Consider the following 24992-nt stretch of genomic DNA (forward strand, 5'->3'; position numbering starts at 1 on the left):
TAATTATATATATTCAATAATGTGGGAAGTATATTAGCTTTTCTTGAGTTATTAATAATAATAATAATAATAATAATAATAATAATAATAATAATAATAATAATAATTTTTGCTAAGAGAGATCTATGGATCTCCTATGCATGGGATTTTAGTCTAATTGGACTAAATTAGTCAAAATATTATACATTTTGATCAGGGAAAATATATTATATAATATTATTCTTATATTCTAACTTCTTAAAACTTCTTCTTATTCATTATTTGTTATTTTATATATATATATATTCAACCTGATAAAATTCCCCAGGCATAATAACATTCATCACATTTTAAGGTAGTTTAACTATGACAAATTAAAGATCGCTGAATGTAATATTACTTAATTTCAGTTGGTGTTAATAGGGTTAATATATAGCGTACTTTACAACTAATTCTGAAACATAATATAAAGGGCAATGTTATGGTGAGATTTTTGTGAATTTCAGAAAGATGGTGATGTTAGGAAAGGATTATTTTTTAATTTATTTATAGATAATATATATATTAATTATAATTATAAATTAAACTGTTTTATATTAAATGATTTATATAATAATAATTTTATTTATTATCATAAATATTAAATTAAATAAATTATTATTATTTTTTATTTAGAATTAAATAAAAATAAAATAAAAAATATTATTTTATTTAAATTTTAGAATTTAATGAGATTACATTTAAATTTTAAAATTTTGGTCTCTAATATCATCAAATCTGCCTCTGCACTCTTTTTTTTATTAGAGGAATTACGATTCGTTCTATTAAGAATATAAAAAAAATTTGTTGAGAAAGATAAAAAAAATCTAATTACTTTTAATCATGTTCACAAATTCAATTAGGCTCCTATACTCTCAATAACTTTCTTTGTTAATAATTAATATAGGTAATCTTAGGATTAAGGAAACTAGAAATTCCAACAAGAAAGCCTTCTTCGCTTAGAACCAAGTGTTAAAGTAGCCGGTTCTTAAAAACCCAAAATTGGGTCTTGTCATGTATTAATTAATTAATTAATTAGTTAATTAATAATTGTATATGTGATTCTGCAAAGGTTCTGTATAAGTTGTCTTCTCATCATGGACTGCATTGATTATAGTAGTTTACTAGTACAACAATGTATCATGTTGGCATCTTATTCAAACCAGCATTGAATTTTGAAAATGTTGATAAATGAATTTGTTTAGTTTTAAAGAAAATTAATAAAAACATTTGAATTGAAAAAAAAAAATCTTTTACACAGTCCATTCCTTTCAAAACATTTGTGATTTTAAAATTTATAATTAGTTCAAATTATATATTTTACTTAGGCTCTGGATAATATTTCTTGATATAAATTTGTCAAAAATTATTTTTAATATAAAAATAAAGATAGTATTTTAGTTAAATATTGATATTTGAAATATATAGTATTATAGATATGTAAAAAATATGTCCAACACATGTTGTGTGTTGGTTAGAATATTGACACGTACTCAATACGCATCTTACGTGTTGACAGAATAATGACACGTGTCTAACATGCATCTTGCGTGTTGTCAGAATGTTGACACATGTCCACACGCATCCTGCTTATGGACTCTCTACCTACAAAATTTACCTACCTATAATTACACCAAATAATCTAATTTTTAACAAAAATACCAATATTTTTCTATATAAAAAAAAAACAGGGATGCTATACATCCATGTAACCAAGTTTGCCCAAACCCAAAACAACTTACGCGTTTTCAATCTTATTAAATAAACGTGACTTCCACGCGCCCTATACACACGAAACCACTATCTTCATTCGCGCTTCATGATGAAAAACCGTCTCTTCTTCTTCAAAACGTACGAAATCGCTCATTCTCTTCGAATCTCTCTCAAAATCACTCAAACTTCAGTCACGTTCTGATAGTTAAAAAGGTTTGGATTCTAGAGATATGGGAACAAGAGAAGCTCTTAATGAATTGGATAGATTGCACTGCATTTGATGCTTTTTTGGTTCCAAGCACAATCACAACCGCACGTGCTGCTTTGGTTGAACAAGATAAAAAAAAAAACAACCAATGCTACTGTTGCTTCTGCTGGACTAAGAATAGAGAACATGTGTTAGAAATATTTGTCCCCTCTCTTTTTCTTTCTATTTTTCTGTATTATTCTGTTTAACCACAACCATATATTATTCATGATGGAATTGGATGGTTCATTATTAATATTGTCTTTCTATGATATAATTTTATTCTTTTTCCGGGAGGTTGAAGATCTGAAAAGCTAATTAACTGAGGGATTTATTCTTCACATGAATATTATTCGGTTTGGTGGCATTCTTTTTCTTTTTCAGGGTTTAGGATTACTATGATTAAATTTTTACAGTATAACTAGGATTTTGAATGAAATTTGTTGTTATTTTCATTCAGTTAAGTGGATAGTTTAACTAGGGTTTTGAAATTGGTTGTTACTCTGTTCAGTACTTCTTTCGCATGGAGAAATACTGTTCTTGTTGATTGAAAGTTGATCGCCATTTATTCATCACATGAACGTTATTCGATTCGGTGGCCTTTGTGATTTTTATTCACCAAATGAATGTTGTTCGGTTCAGTGTTTAACATTATTGTGATAGCATGCAAGAATCATTTTCTAGTATTTTCATTATTTATGATGTTTGATTCTGTGCATGAATGAGTTTCGGTTCTGTGGCCTGTGGTATTTTAATAGACTTGATTAAGATATACATGCTTGTGCTTATCGGTGTATTGAGTGAAGTATTGACCAAATTTTTTCAATATTTAAGATTATTGTGATAGCATGCAGCAATCATATTTCTAGCTGTTTCATTCTGTGCATGAATGAATTTCGGTTCGGTGACCTGTGACATTTTAATTGACTTGATTAAGATATATATGCTTGAGCTTATCAGTGTATTGAGTGAAGTATTGACCAAATTTTTTCATTACAGCAAAACAGAACAAGACAATGGTGACAATGAAGGAGAAGCCGCACTATAACGTAAGTACATTAACTGATTCGGGAATCTGAAGCAATAAGACTCCCGAAGCCATCTGCTACCCTCTCCAGCCCTTATTGTAAATTCTCATATGGGATTTAGATAATAAATATGACATACTATGATTAACTGGTTGTAATTAACAATATTTTGTTTAACTTGTTTAAAAAAGCAAACAATACTTCTTTCAAATGTATATGTGTCAATGTAAATGTTAATGTATATATATATTCTTAATATCAATGTATATATCAAATGTTAATATTTATATCTGATTCAAGATGGATTACTCCTTGTCCTATCTGTTGGAACTGTCTGGCTGCTGTTTTGTTCCAGGTTCTCCAGTGATTGGAATTGGTGTATTTACCAATATATTAAGAACACCAAAAAACATAGTGAAGCGAAATTAATACACTGGCCGAACCAAAAATTACAAACACACTGTACAGAAATTCAGAGAGCTAATTATAAAAAAAATGTTTCTATCAGTATTCAGTTTTAGAAATACCTAAACTCTATGACATAGCACAATAAAGAAAAAATTGACTTTTGGAATAAAGAATTTCACAAAAAAAGTGACTATTCATTAAAGACTAACAACAGTCAGAAATTAACCCACCTATAACCTCGGTGAACCGAAATTAATATACTTGTCGAACCGAAATGTGCTCATGGGTGAACAGAAAAATCTATTAATAAAAAATAAAACTCGTATAATCCTCTCTTGGATAATTCATATCTGGTGCATTGTAAATACTGGAGTTTGACTGAATCGATGATACAACGTCTAAAAGGTTCAACTACAAAAAAGACATAATTAATTGTATATTAGCAAAATGCACAACTGAATTTTTACCTAATCGTAAGCAAGTCAATTTTACCTTGCTTGGAGCTGTCTTTTTCTTTTTTTTCATGGCATTTGAGATCTTTTTTTCCAAGTTTGATCCAAGTCTGTTCTTGGGCCGGTCTCTTGTTTTGACGCGTGGCGGGCTTTGAAGGTCGTTCACATCGTTCAACGTCGCTTCTTCGTGGGATAACAAACTTTTTTTTCTAATTTTTTTACAGACTACTTTCTGCATACCAAACTGAACACATGCTCATGGTGAAACAATTCTATAATACTTACCAAACTGAAAAGTTACTCACAGTGAACAAAAGATAATCCATTATACAAAACCAAATTCGAAACAACTCTATCTACAATTTAGATATTATCAATTCAATTCAATTCATTTCAGATTCAGATCACCTCCGTCCATTCAATTCAATTCAAATAAATTAGCAATTGCATTCCATTGAATTCGATTTAAAATTCAATAATCCAAACCTCATCAAATTTATGCGTTTCGGAAGAATAATCCAAATCGCACTCATTCAACTGATTTGAAGTTAATTCATTCATTGTTTCAATTCAAAAGTCCAGATCGAAGAAGAAAACGAAGAAGAAGAAGAACGACGAAGCTAATTACGTCGAACTCAATCCAGATCCATAATGCAGAGAAGAAAAATGCGAACAGAGAAAAATAAGGATTTTTTATTAGTTTGAAGAAAAAGAAAGAAGAAGAAAAAGAAATGCGAGAAGAGAACAATGTTTACGAGAAGAGAACAAGGTTTACGTTGAGAAAGGTTTATCACGCAGTAGAAGATTTACGTTATATACGTTACATGAGGCGCGTGTATAACAAATGATTAGAGTAAAGTATCGTTTTTGTCCTCAATGTTTGGGGTAAGTTCTATTTGTGTTCCTAACGTTTAAATCGTCCTATTTGTATCCCTAACGTTTATAAAAGTGATTCAATATTATCCTACTATCAATTATACTAACAAATCAGATTATATTTTTCAATTATTCTCACTTTGATGTATTCATTCTCAATTAGGTCTCACTTGGATGTGTTCGATTTTAATATTATACCCACTATTTGTATTTAGATTTAATTATGTCTCTAGAAAAGTGAATTATGTAAATGTTGTAGGAATTAGTTTCAACTTTTGATGAGCTATTTTTTGGAGTGGATCATCGATTCTATCCCAGACATTTGTATTCTTCAAGAAGAGATTTTTAAAACTCAAACTAAAGCGTTTATGATGTGTAATTGGCGGCAGGATAACATTGAATTACTTTCATAAATGTTAGGGATACAAATAGAACGATTTAAACGTTATGGACACAAATAGAATTTACCCCAAACGTTGGAGACAAAAACAATACTTTACTCCAAACGATTATGGGGGTGGAGGAACGCGCGTATGGAGAAAGTTACTTGGATAACATCCATATATTTTTTACATGGATGTAGAACTTTTCTGTAAATAAAATTAGCCTAAATTTAAAAATTCCAAATAATTAAATTATCACCATATCAAATTAAAGTATAACAATTAGCACATATATCAAGAGTTGAAGATTGATGTAATGCGTAGTGTTGTACGATTTTCACCATGTGAAAGAAGAAACACATTAATAATAATAATAATAATATTGGTTGTCCTTTCAGGTTTCATCCATTGTATTGCTTGTGACTTATAAGCTGCAGAATAATAATAATATTTTTTCTCTAGGGTTATTCTATGAATTTGTCTTGTTGAATTTTGCGTCTTACATAAGTAAAAAAAGGGTGTCCAAGTACTGTCCCTTCTTTAATGGAACATGTACTTTATGTTATACATTAGGGAAGCATTGCCAGAATTTACAGTCTATGCATTCGAGTGTGGGGTGAGTAGCACTGTGTATGCAGCATCATTTGTTTATTGCCTTTAAATAAATTTTTTTTTTATTATAAAAAACTGCAACATTTTGTCCTTGTAATTTGTAAATATTGATTTTTGTTTAGTTTTTAATTTGATAGATGTTAACGTGATAAATTAAATTACAATGTACACCATGTTGGTTAGCTTTTAAAACAAAGTAATGATATCGGAACAGAATCAAATATTTTAAATTTGAACTAATCGAAAGAAAAACTAAGAATTTTACGTTGTTTATTGCCTTTAAATAATTTTTTTTTTATTATAAAAATCTGCAACATTTTGTCCTTGTAATTTGTAAATATTAATTTTTGTTTAGTTTTTAATTTGATAGATGTTAACGTGATGCTAGCTATCCTGGCAGTGGTGCTCGAGTTGGTTTTGCTTGTGTTAGCAGAGATTGGAAGGGAAGGTGGCAACGAGGCTGTCTGGGAACAATTGAGAGTCGTAGCATTTTGCAAGGAGAGTTGTTTGCTATTTGGAGAGGCTTTCTTTTAGCATGGGACTCGGGACAAAGAGACATTATATGTGAGACAGACTGTGTGGAGGCTTTTACTATTGTCAATAATTTACAAGATTGCTCTGGGTTTATTGATCCTTTGGTGTTAAAAATCCGAGATATCATGTCTTGGAAATGGCGTGCTGATCTTCGGTTGATCTTGAGAGATGCAAATACAGTAGCAGACATCATGGCAAAGACTGCAATGAGGACTATTTCTCCCCAAGTGGAGCTTCCATTGCCTTGGAAGAAGTTTGAGAGTAGTATTCAACAGGACTGCCTTTTTTAAGCAGTTTCTTGTTTTTTTTTCTTTCTTAGTTTTTGTTTATTTTCTTTTAAGTCACCAAAAAAAATTACAATGTACACCATGTTAGTTAGCTTTTAAAACAAAGTAATGATATCGGAACAGAATCAAATATTTTAAATTTGAACTAATCGAAAGAAAAACTAAGAATTTTACGTGGATTTTTTCATTATTTCCTTCTGGTTTTTTTTTTTGGGGGGGGGGGGGGCTTGTGTCTTTCTCTTTTAATTTTGGCAGGCATATGCCTTGTTTCTTTCACTGGGCTCTCTTTTTTTGTTTTTTATCAGAAAAAAATTCATTGTTCTTTATGCAAGAATAAGATAACATGAAGGGACATGCTAAGGCCCGGTAGTAGGCCCATGTGCAAACTTAACAAATCTGACCTAAAAAGGAAAAAAATTTCTCCTACATGCTAAACACAGTAACAAAATAAGATAAGAGAAAAGGACAAATAGGTCCTTGACCTTTTGTCTCGCGAACATTTTCGTCCCTGACCATTGAAAAATACTTTTAAGTCCCTGACCTTCACAAAATTTGGACGGATCAGTCCCTCCGTCCAAATGCCTCCGTCAGGGACTGATCCGTCCAAATGTCTTCGTCAGGGACTGATCCGTCTAAGTTTTGTGAAGGTCAGTGACTTAAAAGTATTTTTCAATGGTCAGGGACGAAAATGTCCGCGAGACAAAAGATCAGGGACCTATTTGTCCTTTTCTCATAAGATAAAGATCCACCATCATAGATTTATGGTTATCAAAACTGAACCATTAATCGATCTGACTAAGTTATTGAGTCATTGGATTAATTATTCAATCGGTAAATAACTGGTCGTTTGATTCAATAATAATTAAATAAATATGTAATTATAATAAAATTAAATTTAAATAATAAAAATATAAATTTAATTTTAATGTATTATATTCAATTATGTAATACTATATTATAAAAAAATAGTTATCTTTTATATTAATTATATAAATAATTATTTAAAAAAATAGATATAATTAAATAACTGTATAAAATATTTTATATTATTAATATATTAAAATTAAATTATAAAAATAAATAAATACAATATTATTATTAAAAAATAAAAATAATATTTTATACTATTTAAATTTTATTGCTTTAATTTAAATATAATTACTTTAATATAATATATATAATTATTAGTCATTAATATGATAAGTAGTAACAAAAAGGCGTATTTTTATAATATATATTAATTTGTGAGATTTGATTTTTCTAAAGTTTGAATTTTATTTTAAAGAGTAAAATATGATCTTCTACTTTTGTATAGTTTTTTTTTATATTTATTTTTGATCCTACTTATAAAATAAATAGTGAGAGATTATATTTTAATTTCTAAAATAAAATTCAAACTTTAGAGAATCTAAATCTCACAAATTAATATATATTATAAAAAAACGCCTTTTATCATATTAAAGACTAATAACTATATATATTATATTAAAGTAATTATATTTAAATTAAAGCAATAAAATTTAAATGATATAAAATATTTTTTTTTTTTAAATAAAATTCAAATTTTAGAGGATCTAAATGCTAAGAATGAGTTTGGAGTATTATAGTAATTGCCAAACAGCAAGAGAATGCTAAATCATTTCTAAAGGGAGTTGTTAAAAGGAGTCCGGAGTTGTTAGTCTTCAATCTCAGTTTCGAAAGCACAAGAGAGAGAATGGACGCCATTGATTCAGTGTTCGATCCCCTCAGAGAGTTCGCCAAGGACAGCGTAAGGCTCGTCAAGCGTTGCCATAAACCTGATCGCAAAGGTATTTTTTCTTTTTATTGTGATTTGAATCTCTCTGCTGTGGATCTGAAATTTTCCTTTTCTTTTGTAGAATTCTCCAAGGTTGCTGTTCGTACTGCAATCGGATTCGTGGTTATGGGATTCGTTGGCTTCTTCGTCAAGCTCATCTTCATTCCCATTAACAACATCATCGTCGGATCTGGTTAGGTATACTTCGAATTCTTTATTTTTCAAAGATGTGTGAAATTCGCACAATTGTTTTGTGTTAATAGCTTAGCTGCATGTGTTGTTTAAAATGGGAAAATTGTAATGTTGTTTTATTGCGCGCAGGATGTGGTTGATTTTGTGCTTGCTTACTGTTATTTGAGATTAGGGTTTGAAATTATGCAAACTTAGATAAAGTTCTTTGTTTGAGATATGTCCTTATGGTTTTCAAGTATCATCACCGTATATGAAGCATTTTATATTGTGATCACTTGAATAGTATGTATAACCAGGTCAAATTTCTACTATTGCTGCATATCGTAAAGGGTTATTAGTTGAGTTTTATGATCTACATTTATTTAAATTCCAAGAGTTGAAGTGAAGTCTTCAATTTGATTACTTAACAAGAGTTTCATCTGTTACTTTCATTATCATTCACACAAAAAGCCATGAGAAGTTCCAAATTTAAGATATAATGGAAAGGGTACTGATATTTCACCTGCAATTTGGTTGGTAAATACAAGGAAAAGTCTAGGGGCCAGCAATTTTATTAAATTTTGGCCTGCATGTAACCAGCAGAGAAGGTGAGTCATTAGATGAAATCTCACACCAATCTCACACCATTAAATCATCATTGATGACTATTTGATGACTACCAATCACAAAAGTTGTTGGTCCCCTAGCATTGCTCATACAGAAATATCATATGTTAAATTTCTTTAATAATATTACTTTACACATTGATATTTCTGTTCTATTCAACTCTAACCAAGAAGTTAGGTAATATAGAAGTTCTATAATGATGAATGTTATTCTTTAGATATCATTGAAGCTTAAAGAGAGATATAAGAGGTTCATATATATATATATATATATATATATATATATATATATATATATATATCTCGCTTAGCATTTTCTCCCATTACATAATCTGCATGCGCATGATCATTTCTATATTGTACTACAAGCTTATCTCCATCATGATCTTCAAGAGTTTGTAACAGCCGTTGCACGTCTTTGACATTGGAAAGAGCGTCAGTGCCGCCATAACTCAGGTAGATAGGAAGGCTGTTCAGAATTCTGGTCATGTCATACACCAGAGGAGTCGGCTGTCCATAACATCTTGTATTTTCATCTATGTTCATGTAATCAAACCTTGCTATTGTTCCTTGTCTGATCACTGTGATATGAATAGGATTAAAACTTAGTTTCAATTCATATGAAACAAATTTTAGTTATAAACACCTCTTTCTAGCTGAATTTTCAGAATCAAATTCCTTTTCGTCATGAGCTGCGCCGGCCATGGATTTCGTAACTTAAAAGTTCAAAAGGCACCTTAGCATTGCGCCGAGGCCAACCTTCTTTATAATATATACTTCCCCTTTAACTTGATTCAAGAACTACTAAAATATTGTTGTTATGTATGGTATTTAAAAGTAAAAGACAAATAGGTCCCTGACCTTTTTAAACTCGGACATTTTTGTCCCTCAAGATTTAAAAATATATTTAAATCCCTCACATTGTAAAACACGTGGCAATTAGACCCCTCTGTCAAGTTGGAGTTCAAAACGGCAACGGAACATGCTGACCTGGAAGAGTAGAGTGTAGGTGTCCGTTTTGGTTGCATATGTGGATGGAGAACAAATTTTTAATGGACAAATTAGTCCTTGTGGCCATCATACGTTCTCTCTCTCTCTCTCTCTCTATCGCAACTCACCTTAGTCTGACTTCGTCAACGCTCTCATCGACTCTGCCACCAACCGCCACCTTTCCTACGCCGATTTTATCCGCCGTTCGGAAACCCTAGCTGCCAACCTTACATCCCTCTTCACACTCTCCAAAAACGACACTGTTTTGGTCCTCTCTCCACGCCCTTCTTCTAGAAACTTCTTCGGGAAAGAGGAAGCAGTAGCAACATAGCAGCACCATCAAGAACAACGATAAGGTAACCATTGACATTCTTTCTTTTGAAGTAGCTAATGTCATGTCCAAAACGGTTCACCTTCACAAATCCCTTTCGGATTCTGAGATCTCGAGGTTCAGGAATGATCTTTCACAAACTGTTTCCAGCCACCATAAAATGCTTTGGGAAGTGTCTATAGTCAAAATTTAAATTCCAGCTATGAGAAAAAGTAGGAATGAATGGAAAAAAGCAAAAATCCCCTGAATATGAATGAATGGAAAAAGCAACAAAAACTTGATTCAGGCTAACAGGTAGTGGAGGGCCAAATCTTATCACTCCATTCAATGCATGGGAGCGAGATCTTGGTGTAGGCAACATAACTCCAAACACAATGTAACTCAAACCCTACTAGGTAAGCCCAGAACATAGATCACGATGCCATGATGTCATGTCATGAAATATTACATTTACCATTTTATATCTCAAATATAGCTAGTGATTGAATAACCACCACCAAAATAATTATGCAGGAACAACCCACATATTATTTTCTACTTCTCCACTTTATTATTTTCTTTTGTTTTAGTTTCTCCTTTTTTTTTTTGAATCAGTTTTAGTTTCTCCTTCAATTAAAAAGATCTAAACATTGTCACCGTTCACAATGAGGATCATAGTAAGGGAAAAACCTACAATGTTGATGCATATTTTTCCTCTACTACAATGTAAGCTCAAACCTTTTCAATTATATAGCAATTTTCTAGTTGTAGAATCACTTCTTGCAGAACCTAAAACAACATTGAATTAAACAAAAATTCTTTCTACAGAATCCAATCACAAACCCTACATTGCAAATAACATAGTTGAAACAAATTGAAGGAAAAAAATTAATCAACGGAGCAAAAAGAATATGCAGACACCATGCATGAACTAAAATTCCCAAATTCAATTTTCCCCACATCCCAAAATTAAAAATCACTCATTTTTTACACACACTTAAAAGGGTATGTAATTTTCGTTGATTTACAAAAGTGAGGAAGAAGATACTTACAAGGTGCTGATTATAAGTGTTGGACATAAACTATACGAAATGGAGGAACTGAAAATGGTTCCAATAAATGTCTTCAACCCAGGATTTGTTGTGATGGGAAATCTCCGATCCTTTCATGATCTGGATTCTTCTGCTCAAAGAAGAGGAAAGTTTGAGTTTTGATTGAAGAAAGGAAGAGGGATTAATGGGAATTGTTCACAGTTGACAAAACGGCGCCGTTTTGAACCCCAAGAACTAATTTGTCCATTAAAAATTTGTTCTCCATCCACATCAGCAACTAAAACGGACAACTGACACTCTACCCTACCAGGTTAGTATGTTTTGTTGCCGTTTTGAACCCAACTCGACGGAAGGGTCTAATTGTCACGCGTTTTTTAAGGTGAAGAATTTAAATATATTTTTAAATCTTGAAGGACAAACATGTCTACGTTTAAAAAGATCAAAAACCTATTTATCTTTTACTCGATATTTAATCATGAAAACATGACTACTTACTCTGAGATAGATGAATCATGTTCACTTTTATTTGTTGACATGGGCTTAGTTAGCCCTACTGAAATGAATCACGTTCCTTGTTGCTGTTGACTAAGGCTCATGATCCAAAAATATATTGACAATTGATGGGCTTAGGCAGCAGTTAGGGCCAAAAAACATTTGAAGGTCAACATATTTTGGATTTTAGAACTGTCAAATCCATTTGACTAAAAAAAACATATAGAGATTTGAGAGGGAAAAGGGAACCTGTGAAAGTGGTCAAGAAGTTAATGCAATCAATGCCTGGTTTTTTTGCGCATGTCCTTAAGAAACTGTATTACAGCATCCCTGTTTCAAACATGTCCAAAATATGAAGTGGAACCAATCATGTTCTCATGCATATATAAATTGCCATCACAACTGATTCATATGCCAAAACGGAAGCAGAAAAGCATTAGGATTGATGGCAAGTATTTGAATCAGTCTTGGTGGTTCTGATCTAATTCCAACCACGACTAAGGATGTGTTTGGCAAACACGTTGGGGAGGAGAGAAGTCCGTTTGAGCTTCTTGAAAGTTTCATTTTGATATTTGGCCATTTTTATCTTTTTGATCGCAGAATTGATTCTGCCTCTGAATCCACGTTTAGGAGAAGCTAAAATTTGTAGTTTTTGCGTTTCACGTTTGGTTGTTGATTATTATTAGAAAATTAAGTAAGAAATTTATTTCTTTTTTACCAACCCTACCCTTCATTTTCTTCTATAAGAATGATACCAGTAACTATTATCTTCACAGTCGTTCTTTGTAGTTCTTCCTACTTCTTCAGAGTTTTTTCATTCCAATTTTTTCATCAAAATCGTTCAGATTTATTTCAATCACTAGTGAATATTTTAATTTTTTATTATTTTTAGTACTCATTTTCATATTTTAATTTTTATGTTTTTTTATTGTATTTTTTATTTATATTTTTTATTATATTTTTATTTATATGATAAATATTTTTATATTATTTGTGTAAGTGTTCTAAATTCTGATGTTATATTTTTATATGGATTTTTTTATCATTTACTATATTATTTTTTTATATGTATATTTTTTATGAAATATTTTTTTTTTATTTTTAGTTGGCTTTGTTTATATGATTTTTTATTTATTTTATTGTATTTCTTTTATTTATATGACAAATGTTGTTAACTTTTTTTATTTTTTATAATGTTCTGAGTTTTCAAGTATTTTATTAATTTTTATGATATTTTTATTATTTTTTCATATGAATTCTTTTTTTTTTATCCTTTATTGCATTGTATTTATGTTGTGTATGAAATTTTTTTATTTTTTATTTGATTTTATTCATATGAATTTTATTTACGCTTTATGGTATTTGTTTTGTTCATATGATATATGTTATTGGTTTTATGAAATTTTTATTATTTCTTATCTGGATGATTTTTTTTCTATTCTTTGATGTACTCTATTTTTGTTTTGTATTAATTTTTTTTATTTTTTATTCTGACTTTGTAAAATTTGTAATTGTAATTATTATATACTACGTTTATTATCAAAATTTTATATAATATAAATTATGATCCTAACAAAAAAGAAAAAATAAATAAAAAATTAATTATAAGTAACAATAGAGTCATAAATAATGAAAATTTATAGTCTAAAATAATACTAAATTAAAAAGTACTCACGAAACTAAAAAAATTATAGAATATTTTCTTTTTGTGTGACATTATAAAATTTATAGTACTCTCTTTTATATTTTTATTTTTTATTGTATTTATTTTATTTATATGATAAATATTTTTATATTATTTTTTATAGTATTCTGATTTTGCAGGTATATAAAATTGATGTCTCTTTTAGTAATTTTTCATCTAAAAGTGATTTTGAATAGTATAATCCAAACAACATTTATTTTACTATAATCAATTTTAATATAAAGATTGCTAAATATAAATCACATTAACTCAAACTAACTTATCATCAAAATCAATTTTACAAAATCAATTTTATGAAAACTCTCATGTGTAAACTGTAATCCAAATACTGTTTGTGATTTTCATAATCAGAACCACGCTATGCCATCCTGCACCCACAGCAGCATTACGTTAATTTCGAAAACATCAAACACAGCAGTATTGGGAATTCTCTTAGAAAAATATAGAGGCATCGGAAAACATAAACTTGTCTAGAAAATAAGAACTAATACTCGTATGTACTCTTTTTATACTATTTCAAGTAATGCATCTTTTGCTGCTCAATACTGAATTTACTAAGGATACGGAGAAACTGAACAATAATCTAAACCTGTGAGAAAATTTTTTTAATTTTTTAGTGAGTGAACTTTACTTTGGTGCTAAATAAAAGTTACTTTTTAGTCAAGTAATTGAGATTTTTAATTTAAATTAATAGTTAATCATAACAAAAAATATAAAATTATAATTATATAACATATTTCAAAGACGGTACATATTAATAGAAAAATAAAATTTAGAAAAATTAATACATATTGTAAATTAGGGATAAAAAAATGTATTCTTTTTATCATAAATTTTATACTTTTAATATTCATTCTCAATTAATTAGAGTTATAGCCAATGAGTAATAGTTTAATTAGCATAGTCTTTCCATACTCAATTAAGAGGTTGTGGGTTCGAGTCTCCTATCTTTGGTAAAAAAAAAAAAAAATTAGAGTTATAAACATGTACTCTTTTTATACTATTTCAACTAATACATATCTTATCAATTGAAAATGGTTTGAAAAGAGAGAGAAAAACCAACTATCAACAAAGTGGATAAGCCTATACCCTTAAAAATTGAAATTTATTATTAATGTTTAAATTTAGAAAAAGTAGAAACTGCATGTAAAATTTTTGAAAGAGATGGAAGAAAACATTCTTGGGTGAATGCTATCCTACTCTCTTTAAAGTAACATGTAAGTTACCCTCTCAGATGTGTCATATTTTAATTGAGTGTTTATTTTAACTTGAGTTACTTTAATCTTGTGAGAGTTAATAATATATTGGAAGACGGTGACGGCCTGACAGATGAAGAAAATGGAACACCTAATAAGACGGTGATACTTAGGGAGCACAACGACGACGGGGAGGAGTAAATGCAATTAGAGAGAGTTGGAGTACCTTTTTTGGAAGAATGATTTGGGAAGAGAAAATAAGACACCGAATGAGACGGTGATGCAATTAGAGAGAGTTGGAGTACCTTTTTTGGAAGAATGATTTGGGAAGAGAAAATAAGATACCGAATGAGACAGTGATGCTTGGGAGGCGTAATGACGACGACGAAGGAGTGAAGAGGAGTAAATGCAATCAGAGAGAGTTGGAGTACCTTTTCTAGAACAATGATTTGGGAAGAGAAAACGAAATAACAATGAGACGCTGATGCTTGGGAGGCGCAACTACGACGAAAGAGTGGAGAAGGTAACTCATGTTAAAATAAACACCCAATTAAAATATGACACATGAAAGATGGTAACTTACATGTTACTTTAGAGAGAATAGAATAGCATTCACCTAAATATAAATATTTTATGTTCATATTTTTATTATCCGGGTCTTTGTGTCTATGTCTCATCCTTATAGAACGTGAGTAATAAAATTGACAAGACAATCATGTTGTTACATTTTATTTAACCATGTAAACTTTTGAATAAGTAATTTCATTATATATATCATATATCGTTTATTGCACGTTCACTCCTTCGATACAAAAATGAAAAATAATATAAAACTAAGATTTAATTAATTAAACAGCATTAATCACACAAAAAAAATTAAGCAGCATTAGCAAGAAGATTATTATTAGAAGAAGCAGCAGTACAGGAATATTCACGTTTAACAGCCTTCAAGAGGAGACTATCATGTTCAAGCGCCATCTGAACCGGCAATGATCCAATCCCATTCGCCATGGCCAGAAGCATCTTTTTTGTTTCTTTCTTGAACTCATTCTTATCTACCCTCCCATTCATGTCGTGGTCAAATTGCATGAATAGCGACTCGTACACACGCGCCAGCTCCTCCGGCTCGCGCTTCACGTCCACGCCGAAGTGTGTCTCCATCACCCTCAGCCTCTGGAGCTCCTTCACCATCTCTGTGTAAGACAGGAGGCCGTCTTTGTCCGCATCCAATTCAGCGAAGAGGTCACTCACTGACGCGGAGAAGGCCTCCTCGTCTTCCACAAAGCTGGTAATAGTAGTGCCGTCTATGATTTCTACGCTCATGACTGGTGGTTGATTTTCAAAAATCAAAATCAGCTTAATTAGGGTTTTTGTAATTGTAACAATAATCAGAACTTAGAGCTTAGAAGAGAGACTAATAAACCTTTTTTGTTTTGTTTGATGAAAAGTGGGTCTAATTTGAAGTATTTATAGAAATAAGGAGAAGACAGTTATACGGTCAGCAAACGCAATATCTTTAATAATATAATTTATTAAAGAATTTATCTTTTTAGTTAATATCTATATATTAATCTTTTTAAATTTTAAATTTAAATTTCGATCCAAATCACAATACTTTCAATCAAGTTACATTCAAAATAAATTCAAAAATTAATACAATATACATTGCAATCTTTTGAAATAAAATTAGATTAGATTAAAAAATAAATATCAAATTGATATCATAAAAATCATAACAAATTATATAAATTTTATCTTTTAAATTAATCTAAATCATACTACAAATATAATCTTATCTTGTTAACAGTAACAATAAATTAAAATATATGTATTACTATCTCGTTATTATTATCAAAATAAATAATAAAAAAGAAAATATAAATATTTAAATATACATAGGTCGGTAAATAATTAATTTATTCAGTTATAAAAAAAAGTTTCCCTTTTTGTGACCGTTGTTACACTTTAAGTCCTAAGTTAAAAAAATGTATTTTACTTTTATAAAATTTAAAAAATTTTTAGAAGACAAGAATGTCTAACACAATTTTTAGGATCTATTTGAGTATATATTAAAAAATTTAAGTTGATAAGTATGGACTAAATAGTTATATACATACCTAACACATTTTTTGTACAAAAATATATTTTTAAACTAGTAGTGTACATCTTTTTATATATAGTTAAACTTTGTTTCTTTTTTCTTTTTGTTTTGTTTTATATTTATTTTTTTTTATGATTAAGAAAGATCAATAAACTCTTAATCTTTTTAGTCATGCTATGTAGGACAAATTTGATATACAGTTATGCGTAAAGGAAAAATATAGGTAAATAACTTTTTCCCAGCTTTAAACAACTGTAATTAATACTTGTTGATTTTATATTTTTTTAAAAATAAAATTTAAATAATTACAAATTAATAACAATCTAAACAATAAAAATTACTAATTAATAATAAGTGTTTTTTATACTATGATAAATTTATCATATATATCGATACATTTAAAATATGAACAAGTAGTAATAAGTCACATAAAATTTATTTTTCACATCAATATTTAATTTTTTTTAAATATATGTTATATCACCACTTTTATTAATATACTCCTTTAATTAAATAAAAATAAAAATATTTTTTTATTTAATTTTATAAAAAATCTTAAACATTTTTTTATTTAGTTAGACAAAAATAATTTTTTAAATTAATCAAACTTTAGAATTAAACAACAAAGCAAAACAAAAATATATCTAAAAAATATGGAAAAGTATATGAAACTAAAATGTGACCAGCCAAAAAGTAAACAAAATTGTTTAATTAAAATCACTTTTTGAATAATATGTTTGAAAACCGCTCCAGAGATCACGGAGCACAAACCAAAATCCGATTTTTCATGAAACCCAAACACATTTTAGCTGATTTTTGGCCGATATGCTTTTGGTCCCTAATTGTTCTCAAAAAATATATTTCTAAAATCTGGGTTCAGAACCCTCGTCATCTTCTCAAGTTCTTTTGATAAAAAATTATTTCTGAGATTGATTTCAAAAACCCTGTTCATCTTCTCAAATTTTTCTCTCCTCTTCGTATCTCTTTTCCCCCCTGGAGCTCGGTCTCTCTCATCTCTCTCACCGTGGTGTCGCCGTTGCTCTCTGTCTCGTCATCGTCTTGTCCATAGTCGCGCGCCTTCGTTGCGCTCTTCGTCGCCGGCGGCAGAAGCAGCAGGTCCTGGGGCTCATCGTCTTCTTGCTTCGAATGTCGCCGTCAGCCTCCTTTGCGCAATCAGGAGCTGCTTCATGATTTGGTGAGTTCTAACAAAGGTAAGATTTTATTGTTGTTAGTTGAAACTTGAAACCGTGACGCTGATGTTTTCTTCCCTTTTCATTGGAATCATCGAAACCAAAGCCACACACTGTTAAAACCAGTGTTCCTCCTTCGTAGTTTCCATCATTCATTGCAAGCTTTTCTCCATTTCCTCGCACACCATTCTCCATTCCTTCTTCGACCTCGTCACCACAAAAAATCCTTTATATTCTCGCTCACCCACTTCGCTAGATCACACTGTCATTTGAGCTCAGCAGCTAAAAAAAATCGGTTTTTGGTTTTTGGGGTTTGTTCAAAATGGCGTCCTTCACCATCCCTTGTCCCAAGTGTCTCTCTTTTTCACATTTGGGATTGAACTCTCATACCAAACAACGGAACATGCACGTGGCTGGGTTGGGATTGAAGAAATCCCAATCATTCGGATCTTTGGTTTGTGATTCAAACTCAAATGGGGTTCAGGTGTGTGTGATTTGTTCTGATTCCAAATGTGATTGTTTTTTTTTGTTCCTTTGTCGTGCATGGTTTATGTAGATTACATGTTTGAGACTTTGATTCTATGTTTTTGAAGCTGAAAATGTCGCTATAGAATGGTGCCGTGCAGTTAACTTGTTTCTTTTTTAGCATTTATCAGTTGTTAATTATTGTCTATGTTCTCATTTTAGCAATTCTATTGTGTTTGGCATAAATTAGTGTGACCCATTATATTAACCAATTAAGTGAATTTCCACTTGCATTGCCTGAAATCTGGACTCTGGAGTGGATTTATGTCCCATGTTTATTCTGAAGAATAACTTATTTTGTATTTTGGGTATAACTTTTGCACAATTGTGCCTGCATGAATGTATGTTATTGCATGGATGTAAATTTAGTTATTAAAATACTAATGTAATGTTTTCAGAATTGTGGTGGATATCACAATATTCATTTTTTATATCAATGATCAGATGTAAAATGTGGTAATAATATTCTTGAGATCAACATGCCAGCTACTTTAACATTCTCTTGTATATTTGATTATTTTGGTGACATGCAGTAGGTAGACTTTTTTTTTTTTGGTCCTAACCGCTCCTTCCTTCTTAAAACATCACTGTCATCTGCATGAACAGCATTGAATTTTGTGAATACCAAATGCTTCAGACCATTTATGCTTTCCAAGGAGATCATATCAAATAGAAAGTGGAATGGATATCTGAGATTAGTTATTGAAATTGCAATTTGCCTTAGCAGTCTAGTACAATTTACGTGGTTTCTGATCATGACATGAAGGTTTTATTGATATTTCGAATATTCAAAGGGGATATCCTCCAATTTTTATTCTACTTAGCCTAAGGTTTGATATGCCTCTTGATCTGACATGTTTCGCTATCTGCACTTGTCATGTAATCCATGCTCAATTTCAAGTGATTGTTTTTTAAAACTGCAGCCGACCATCTATAGGATGGGTCAAACTTAATGGAGGTTGGTGATGTAACGTATATTGCAAGGTCACAATATAGGAAATTCAGCAAAAAGCTATGGAACATTCATTGGAGGGCTTCTGTTCACTCTGCATTATGCAGGCTTGATGCTACTTGTGGAAGGAACAAGTAGTTTATAGAGAGGGTTTCGCTTTTGAAACTTGATCTTATCTTCGTTGGTCTGATGTGCTTTGGATTACTTCTTCACCTGTTTCAATAAGCGCTTAAAGCTTTTGTGCTTATCTAATTGCAGAATGTTCACCTGGTTTGAAGCTTTGGCATTCTCATTAGGATTCAAGTTTTGGTTGAAGTGAATTGTAGTACAATTTGCATGAGCCAGTGGCTGCGACGATGGAGAATGGAGAGAGCATTACAGCAAGAAATTACAAAATCAATGGTATCAGTTTTGTGATTAACCATGGACATTAGACATCTAGTGTGTAACAACTTGACCATCAATAGGAATAATAAAACAGGGCGAGCGGAGAAACAACTGCATTTATTGATTTGCTGACAGTGCTGTTGGACGGTTGGAAGTTCCTCGGCTTAGATCATGAACAGCGACATTCATATATTGCATGCAAGTACAACAATTACCACAAAACCTTTTACCTTATGATAGAGATATAGAGTTATTTACATGGGTCAATACCACCAAAGGATCCAATATTCCTATTGTAAATCATACAAACAAAGCATTGAAATCACAGAGCACCAAATGTATCTATAGTTGAGACGAAATTCTAAAATTCTAGCAAATTTTGTAGGTAGGAGTGGTTACTATATACAATGGAACTTGAGGAGGGCTTTTTTGAAATCTTAAATGAGACCATCAAATCTGATACCCTCCAGGATATGGTAGATGAATTTCATTTGGTTGATGCCGGTAAATCACATATTCAAAACATTTATTTGTGAATTATTTTTCAACAAAAATTATGAGATGAAGATTTATCTTTTTAGGGTGAGATGTCGCCGGTTTCAGCGATAATGGCAATGAAGGATCGATACTTATTTGATAGCTAATAACTACCTGTTGACATTTATGTAAGCAATCCATTTAATTTTTGTAAATCATTTTAGATAAAATATAATACTTAAAAAGGAGCATGTTACTACTACAAGATCAGCGGTTATATCTTACAAAAATTGATCTTTAATTTCGGAGTTACAAGAAAGAAGTGTAATATCACAATTGTAAAGGCGAAAAAGCTGTCAATTGGAGAATAAAATGATGCCTCCCTCCCATCTTGTTATTGGGAAAAATTGCATGTTATTTTCATGAAAGAATGTAGCCAAGTACTAAAAAGGTCTAAGCGAGAAAATTTAGAGGATGGCATTTCCCTTATTCTATAAACAAAAATGAAAGAAAAAGGAGGACAGACAAAATAAGAGCATTAGTAAATTTCCAAGCTTAGCAGAGAATAAGGGAAAGGAGTAAATATAACCAGTAGTTTCTTGGCAAGAAAGAGTAAAACCATTCTTCACATATAATAAAGTACTATAGCAGACAGTTTCAATGAACTGAACAGCTGATCTTGGGATAATGACAGGTTCAATGATGTATCATCTATGACATGCCCACGCTCAACGGAGGGCAAAGAGAAAGCACAAGATTATCCAAATCAGTGTTATGTCTATCTACTTGGACAAAAAACATACTCACCAAGATCCCGGCTGAAAGCACCAGATTCCCTCAACTTCATCTCTTCCTCGTGCAATTTCTCTACATTATTCTTCTCTCTATAAAGCTTATAGAACTCTTGTAATTGAGCAACATCCCGACTTCTATCTATGGTTCCAACTTCTCGTTTAGACAGCTTTTGCTGAAAATATAAGTAAAAAAGAAGACAAGAAAGTAATAAAACATAGCTACCCAAAAGAACCATAGGAGAGGTCTACTAAGGTGGAAAGAAACATTAGAAGATGATAATGAATACTTTACAAATAACAAAGGAAAACGAGAACAAAATAGGGGGTTTCACAAAAATTCCCTTTGGGAATAAGTGGACAAAGTGGCTCCGTGAGTAAAGTTTATAGTTGTCTGCAAATTTGGCATGGAAAACCACAAAACCTCGACCTGTAGGCAATAGTGATCTACTGAGTGAAAGATAATAGATCAGTGAAAGACACACAAGTAGATTCATAAACCAACTAAAGTATTTAGCATATGGCAAGGAAACATAAACATTTGCAAGACCAATTATTATTTATTAACCACACACAAGCCCCATATCCAGCACACAACTAAAATAGTAAAAACAGAATACTAGATTGTATAAAAGAACAAAATTTCAATCACCAAAAGAATATAAATTCATACATAGGCAACAGATACATTCACAAGTCACCACACATATCATTCCCTTGATTGTTGAGGACTAGATGAACAGTTCCACGAGTAGAATAATTTGGATGAGCACTTAGACGCAAACTTTCATATGCTACACCTTGTCCTGGTAAACTACCATCTCCATGAATCAAAATACTAATGTTCTTGATTCTTTCAGAATCATTTGAAACATATTGTTTAGCTCTAGTTTTTCCTTCTACCACAGGATCCACTGCTTCTAAGTGACTAGGATTTGGTACTAATGAAATATGCACATTCTTCGAATTTCGAGTTTTATGATCATAATGGCTAGTTAGATGTACTTAGCCATCAAACCTATTGCAACCACAATGAAGGATTTCTATAATCCATCTTAAGAACAATGCCATTTGAAATAAGATCACTACCTTAGTAATAATAGACTTTTGAGCACTCAAGCAAGACACAGCATCTTTCACCTCTGCAGTAACACCAAGGATATATGGACAGTTTTGGTATGTAATAATTCAATATTTGAAAGAAACAGAAAAATTGATTCGAAACTTACTAGAGTAAAATTGAACTTTTTTATCTAACTTGCGATTGGACTTCGATTCCTTCCTGCAAAAGCGAGAGAAGAACATAAATAACTGCAAACTCCAGCTCAAGTCGTAAAGTAGATTTTAAACTTTGGAAACTAGGAAAACAGGGAAGGAGGGAAGATATTAACTTTTTTCCTGGCCACAGACAGAGAAGCCAGCGAGGATGGGGACGACGTGCCGAGCTACCTGGGTTCTGGACAGAGGGAAGAGGAAGAAGCGGAAGCGCCGAGCCTGGGACGCCGGCGGCAAAGAACCTAGGGCTAGGATTTTGCCATTTTGATTTGAGATTTTCATTGCTTTGCTTCAGAGGGTAACACAAATGATTAGGAAAATTGGAGAAGATGAAGAGCAATTGATTTTTTTTTTTTGATATGTTTTACTTTGCTTTAGAAGTGGAAAAGATGAAGAACCATTGATTTTTTTTATATGTTTTTGTTGAGAAAATACTCAGTTTGGTCCCTGAAGTTACACTCGAGCCTCAATTTGGTCCTTGACGTTTCAATTGCCTCTATTTAGTCCCTAAACTTTATAAATTTTAATCAACTTAGTCCCTGCCGTGGTTTCCGCTGCAGAGTCATTACCGGAGAGATGATGTGTACAACAGACTGCCACGCTGGACGTCTAACAGATATATTACGTGGCATTTGAAACTTTTGCATCAATTTAGTCCCTAGAAACTATTTAAATCCTTAATCCCCAAATCCATTTGAAACCCCTTAACTTCTTCGTGGATTCTTACTCCTCAACATAATCCGGTTCAGAGACTCCATGCTCATAATACACATGAGCAACTCCGTTGTTTCTCCCAGCATAGAAGCACATTTTTAGCATCTCATCGTCATTAGTCAATATCCTCAAACCAGTTGTCAATGGCATGTTAGGAACCAACCACCTGCATTGCTCGATCTTATCATACCCAAGGTGTTTGTAGTAGTCTCTGACTGAAAAAACATCTAATGTGTCTGTATCTAACCCAGGTAACTCTGAAATTTGTTCCTTGCAGTATGTCAAGTTTCCATCTTTATTTCTGACAAATGATTCTCCATGGTGATATATAATTTTAATGAATTGATCTCCCATCCGCACACAGAAAAATTAAAAAATATCATCAAAAATATCATTTCACCACTATAATTTGAATTGTAAATATAAGAAACTAACAATTATGACATACAGAGTACATAAAGAGTACATAAGGTTACCCTCAAAATATTTTTTTTCTCTTCCGTTAGACTTGCTAAAACATAAATTGCATTGTTGTTATGAGACAACAACAGACCAAAACGAGTTCATTTAGAAAATCAGATCAATTACTCCATGTTACAAGATGCAATAAGCAATTGATTTAATGAGATTAAGACTTTGATAAAACTGCACCTCTCTTTTAAATAAAACAGAGGAAGAATCAAATGTAACATATTGCATATGACAATCTGATTCCATCTTTTTATTTCTTAATCCATTGATTATCAGACAAACACAACCATGTTGAAACGCTAACCCAAAAAAATTCTCCTAAAATATTCAAAATCAAATTAATGGTACAGAAACAGGGAATGATCGAACATCTAACCAATAAGCCAAGAAATTAAATGATACTCACTGAAAACATAAACCCTAACATAGAATAAGCACAAAAACTAACATATACTAACATGCAAAACAAAATGCATTTAGCTAGAATGCATAAAAAAGAAAAAAGAGGAGGAACCAAAAGTGAAGCAAAATAGCAAAGCATCATCACGGGTATAGAAGTTTTTTATGCTTACCTCGAACTTAGTCAACGTTGGTGAAGAGAAGACGACCGGTGCAATGTGAAGTGGTCGAAGAGAAGAGAATCGCAACTTCAACGAATCTGATAACTCAGACTCGCAACGCCATTGAAGAGAAGAGAAAGAAGAAGAACAGTCCTACTATGGGGGAGAATATGTTGTGACTTGTTTAACTAAAACGTTTTTCATCTCATATAACATGATACGACGTCGTTTTGGGCTATTTGAGCGCCAAACAAAAACGACACCGTTTTAGTGGAGTCCAGCGTGGCAGTCCGTTGTACACATCATCTCTCCGGTAATGACTATGCAGCGGAAACCACCGCAGGGACTAAATTGATTAAAATTTATAAAGTTTAGGGACTAAATAGAGACAATTGAAACGTCAAGGATTAAATTGAGGCTTGAATGTAACTTCAGGGACCAAATTGAGTATTTTCTCGTTTTTGTTTTGTTGTTTAAATTAATTGAAACTATAAAATTAGGATTAATTGAATTCTAAAATTTGATTAATTTAAAAGGGTATTTTTGTCTAATCAAATAAAATAAGGATATTTAAGATTTTTTATAAAATTAAATAAAAAATATATTTTTATTTTTATTTAATTAAAGAGGTGTATTAGTAAAAGTGGTGATATA

The 24992-nt window shown here is 31.2% G+C and overlaps 2 protein-coding genes and 3 long non-coding RNA genes across 9 annotated transcripts; 2 read left to right on the top strand and 3 right to left on the bottom strand.

Moving 5' to 3' along the window:
* Window positions 1–8179: 8179 nt before the first annotated feature.
* Window positions 8180–9807, top strand: LOC107625816 (protein transport protein Sec61 subunit gamma). 3 transcript variants are annotated; one of them, XM_016328540.3, is made up of 3 exons: window positions 8180–8366; window positions 8436–8551; window positions 9556–9807. In XM_016328540.3, exons 1-2 carry the CDS (start codon window positions 8273–8275, stop codon window positions 8549–8551), a joined length of 210 nt encoding a protein of 69 aa, XP_016184026.1. In that variant the 5' UTR covers window positions 8180–8272; the 3' UTR covers window positions 9556–9807. The 3 variants fall into 3 exon arrangements, with proteins under 3 accessions (XP_016184026.1, XP_016184027.1, XP_016184028.1); XM_016328541.3 differs by having other exon boundaries at window positions 8187–8366; window positions 9544–9807; XM_016328542.3 differs by lacking the exon at window positions 9556–9807 and adding an exon at window positions 8675–9375 and having other exon boundaries at window positions 8187–8366.
* LOC110269009 (uncharacterized) lies at window positions 9380–11725 on the bottom strand. Its single transcript, XR_002357865.2, has 2 exons — window positions 11503–11725; window positions 9380–10647 (listed from the first exon to the last, which is right to left on the bottom strand). It is a non-coding gene; the product is annotated as an uncharacterized LOC110269009 (long non-coding RNA).
* Window positions 11726–15771: 4046 nt separating this feature from the next.
* On the bottom strand, window positions 15772–16218 carry LOC107627723 (uncharacterized). The gene has a single exon (XM_016330544.3). It carries the CDS (start codon window positions 16216–16218, stop codon window positions 15772–15774), a length of 447 nt encoding a protein of 148 aa, XP_016186030.1.
* Window positions 16219–17886: 1668 nt separating this feature from the next.
* On the top strand, window positions 17887–20604 carry LOC107625820 (uncharacterized). 2 transcript variants are annotated; one of them, XR_015904879.1, is made up of 2 exons: window positions 17887–19541; window positions 19635–20604. It is a non-coding gene; the product is annotated as an uncharacterized LOC107625820 (long non-coding RNA). The 2 variants fall into 2 exon arrangements; XR_015904880.1 differs by having other exon boundaries at window positions 17887–18670.
* A 610-nt stretch (window positions 20605–21214) lies between these two features.
* On the bottom strand, window positions 21215–24485 carry LOC107625819 (uncharacterized). 2 transcript variants are annotated; one of them, XR_015905322.1, is made up of 5 exons: window positions 24351–24485; window positions 22710–23654; window positions 22548–22600; window positions 22408–22460; window positions 21215–21494 (listed from the first exon to the last, which is right to left on the bottom strand). It is a non-coding gene; the product is annotated as an uncharacterized LOC107625819 (long non-coding RNA). The 2 variants fall into 2 exon arrangements; XR_015905321.1 differs by having other exon boundaries at window positions 21215–21748.
* Window positions 24486–24992: the final 507 nt, after the last annotated feature.

The sequence above is a fragment of the Arachis ipaensis genome, chromosome B2 (genome assembly GCF_059453495.1).
Source record: "Arachis ipaensis isolate K30076 ecotype BB chromosome B2, ASM5945349v1, whole genome shotgun sequence".
Lineage (NCBI taxonomy): Eukaryota > Viridiplantae > Streptophyta > Magnoliopsida > Fabales > Fabaceae > Arachis > Arachis ipaensis.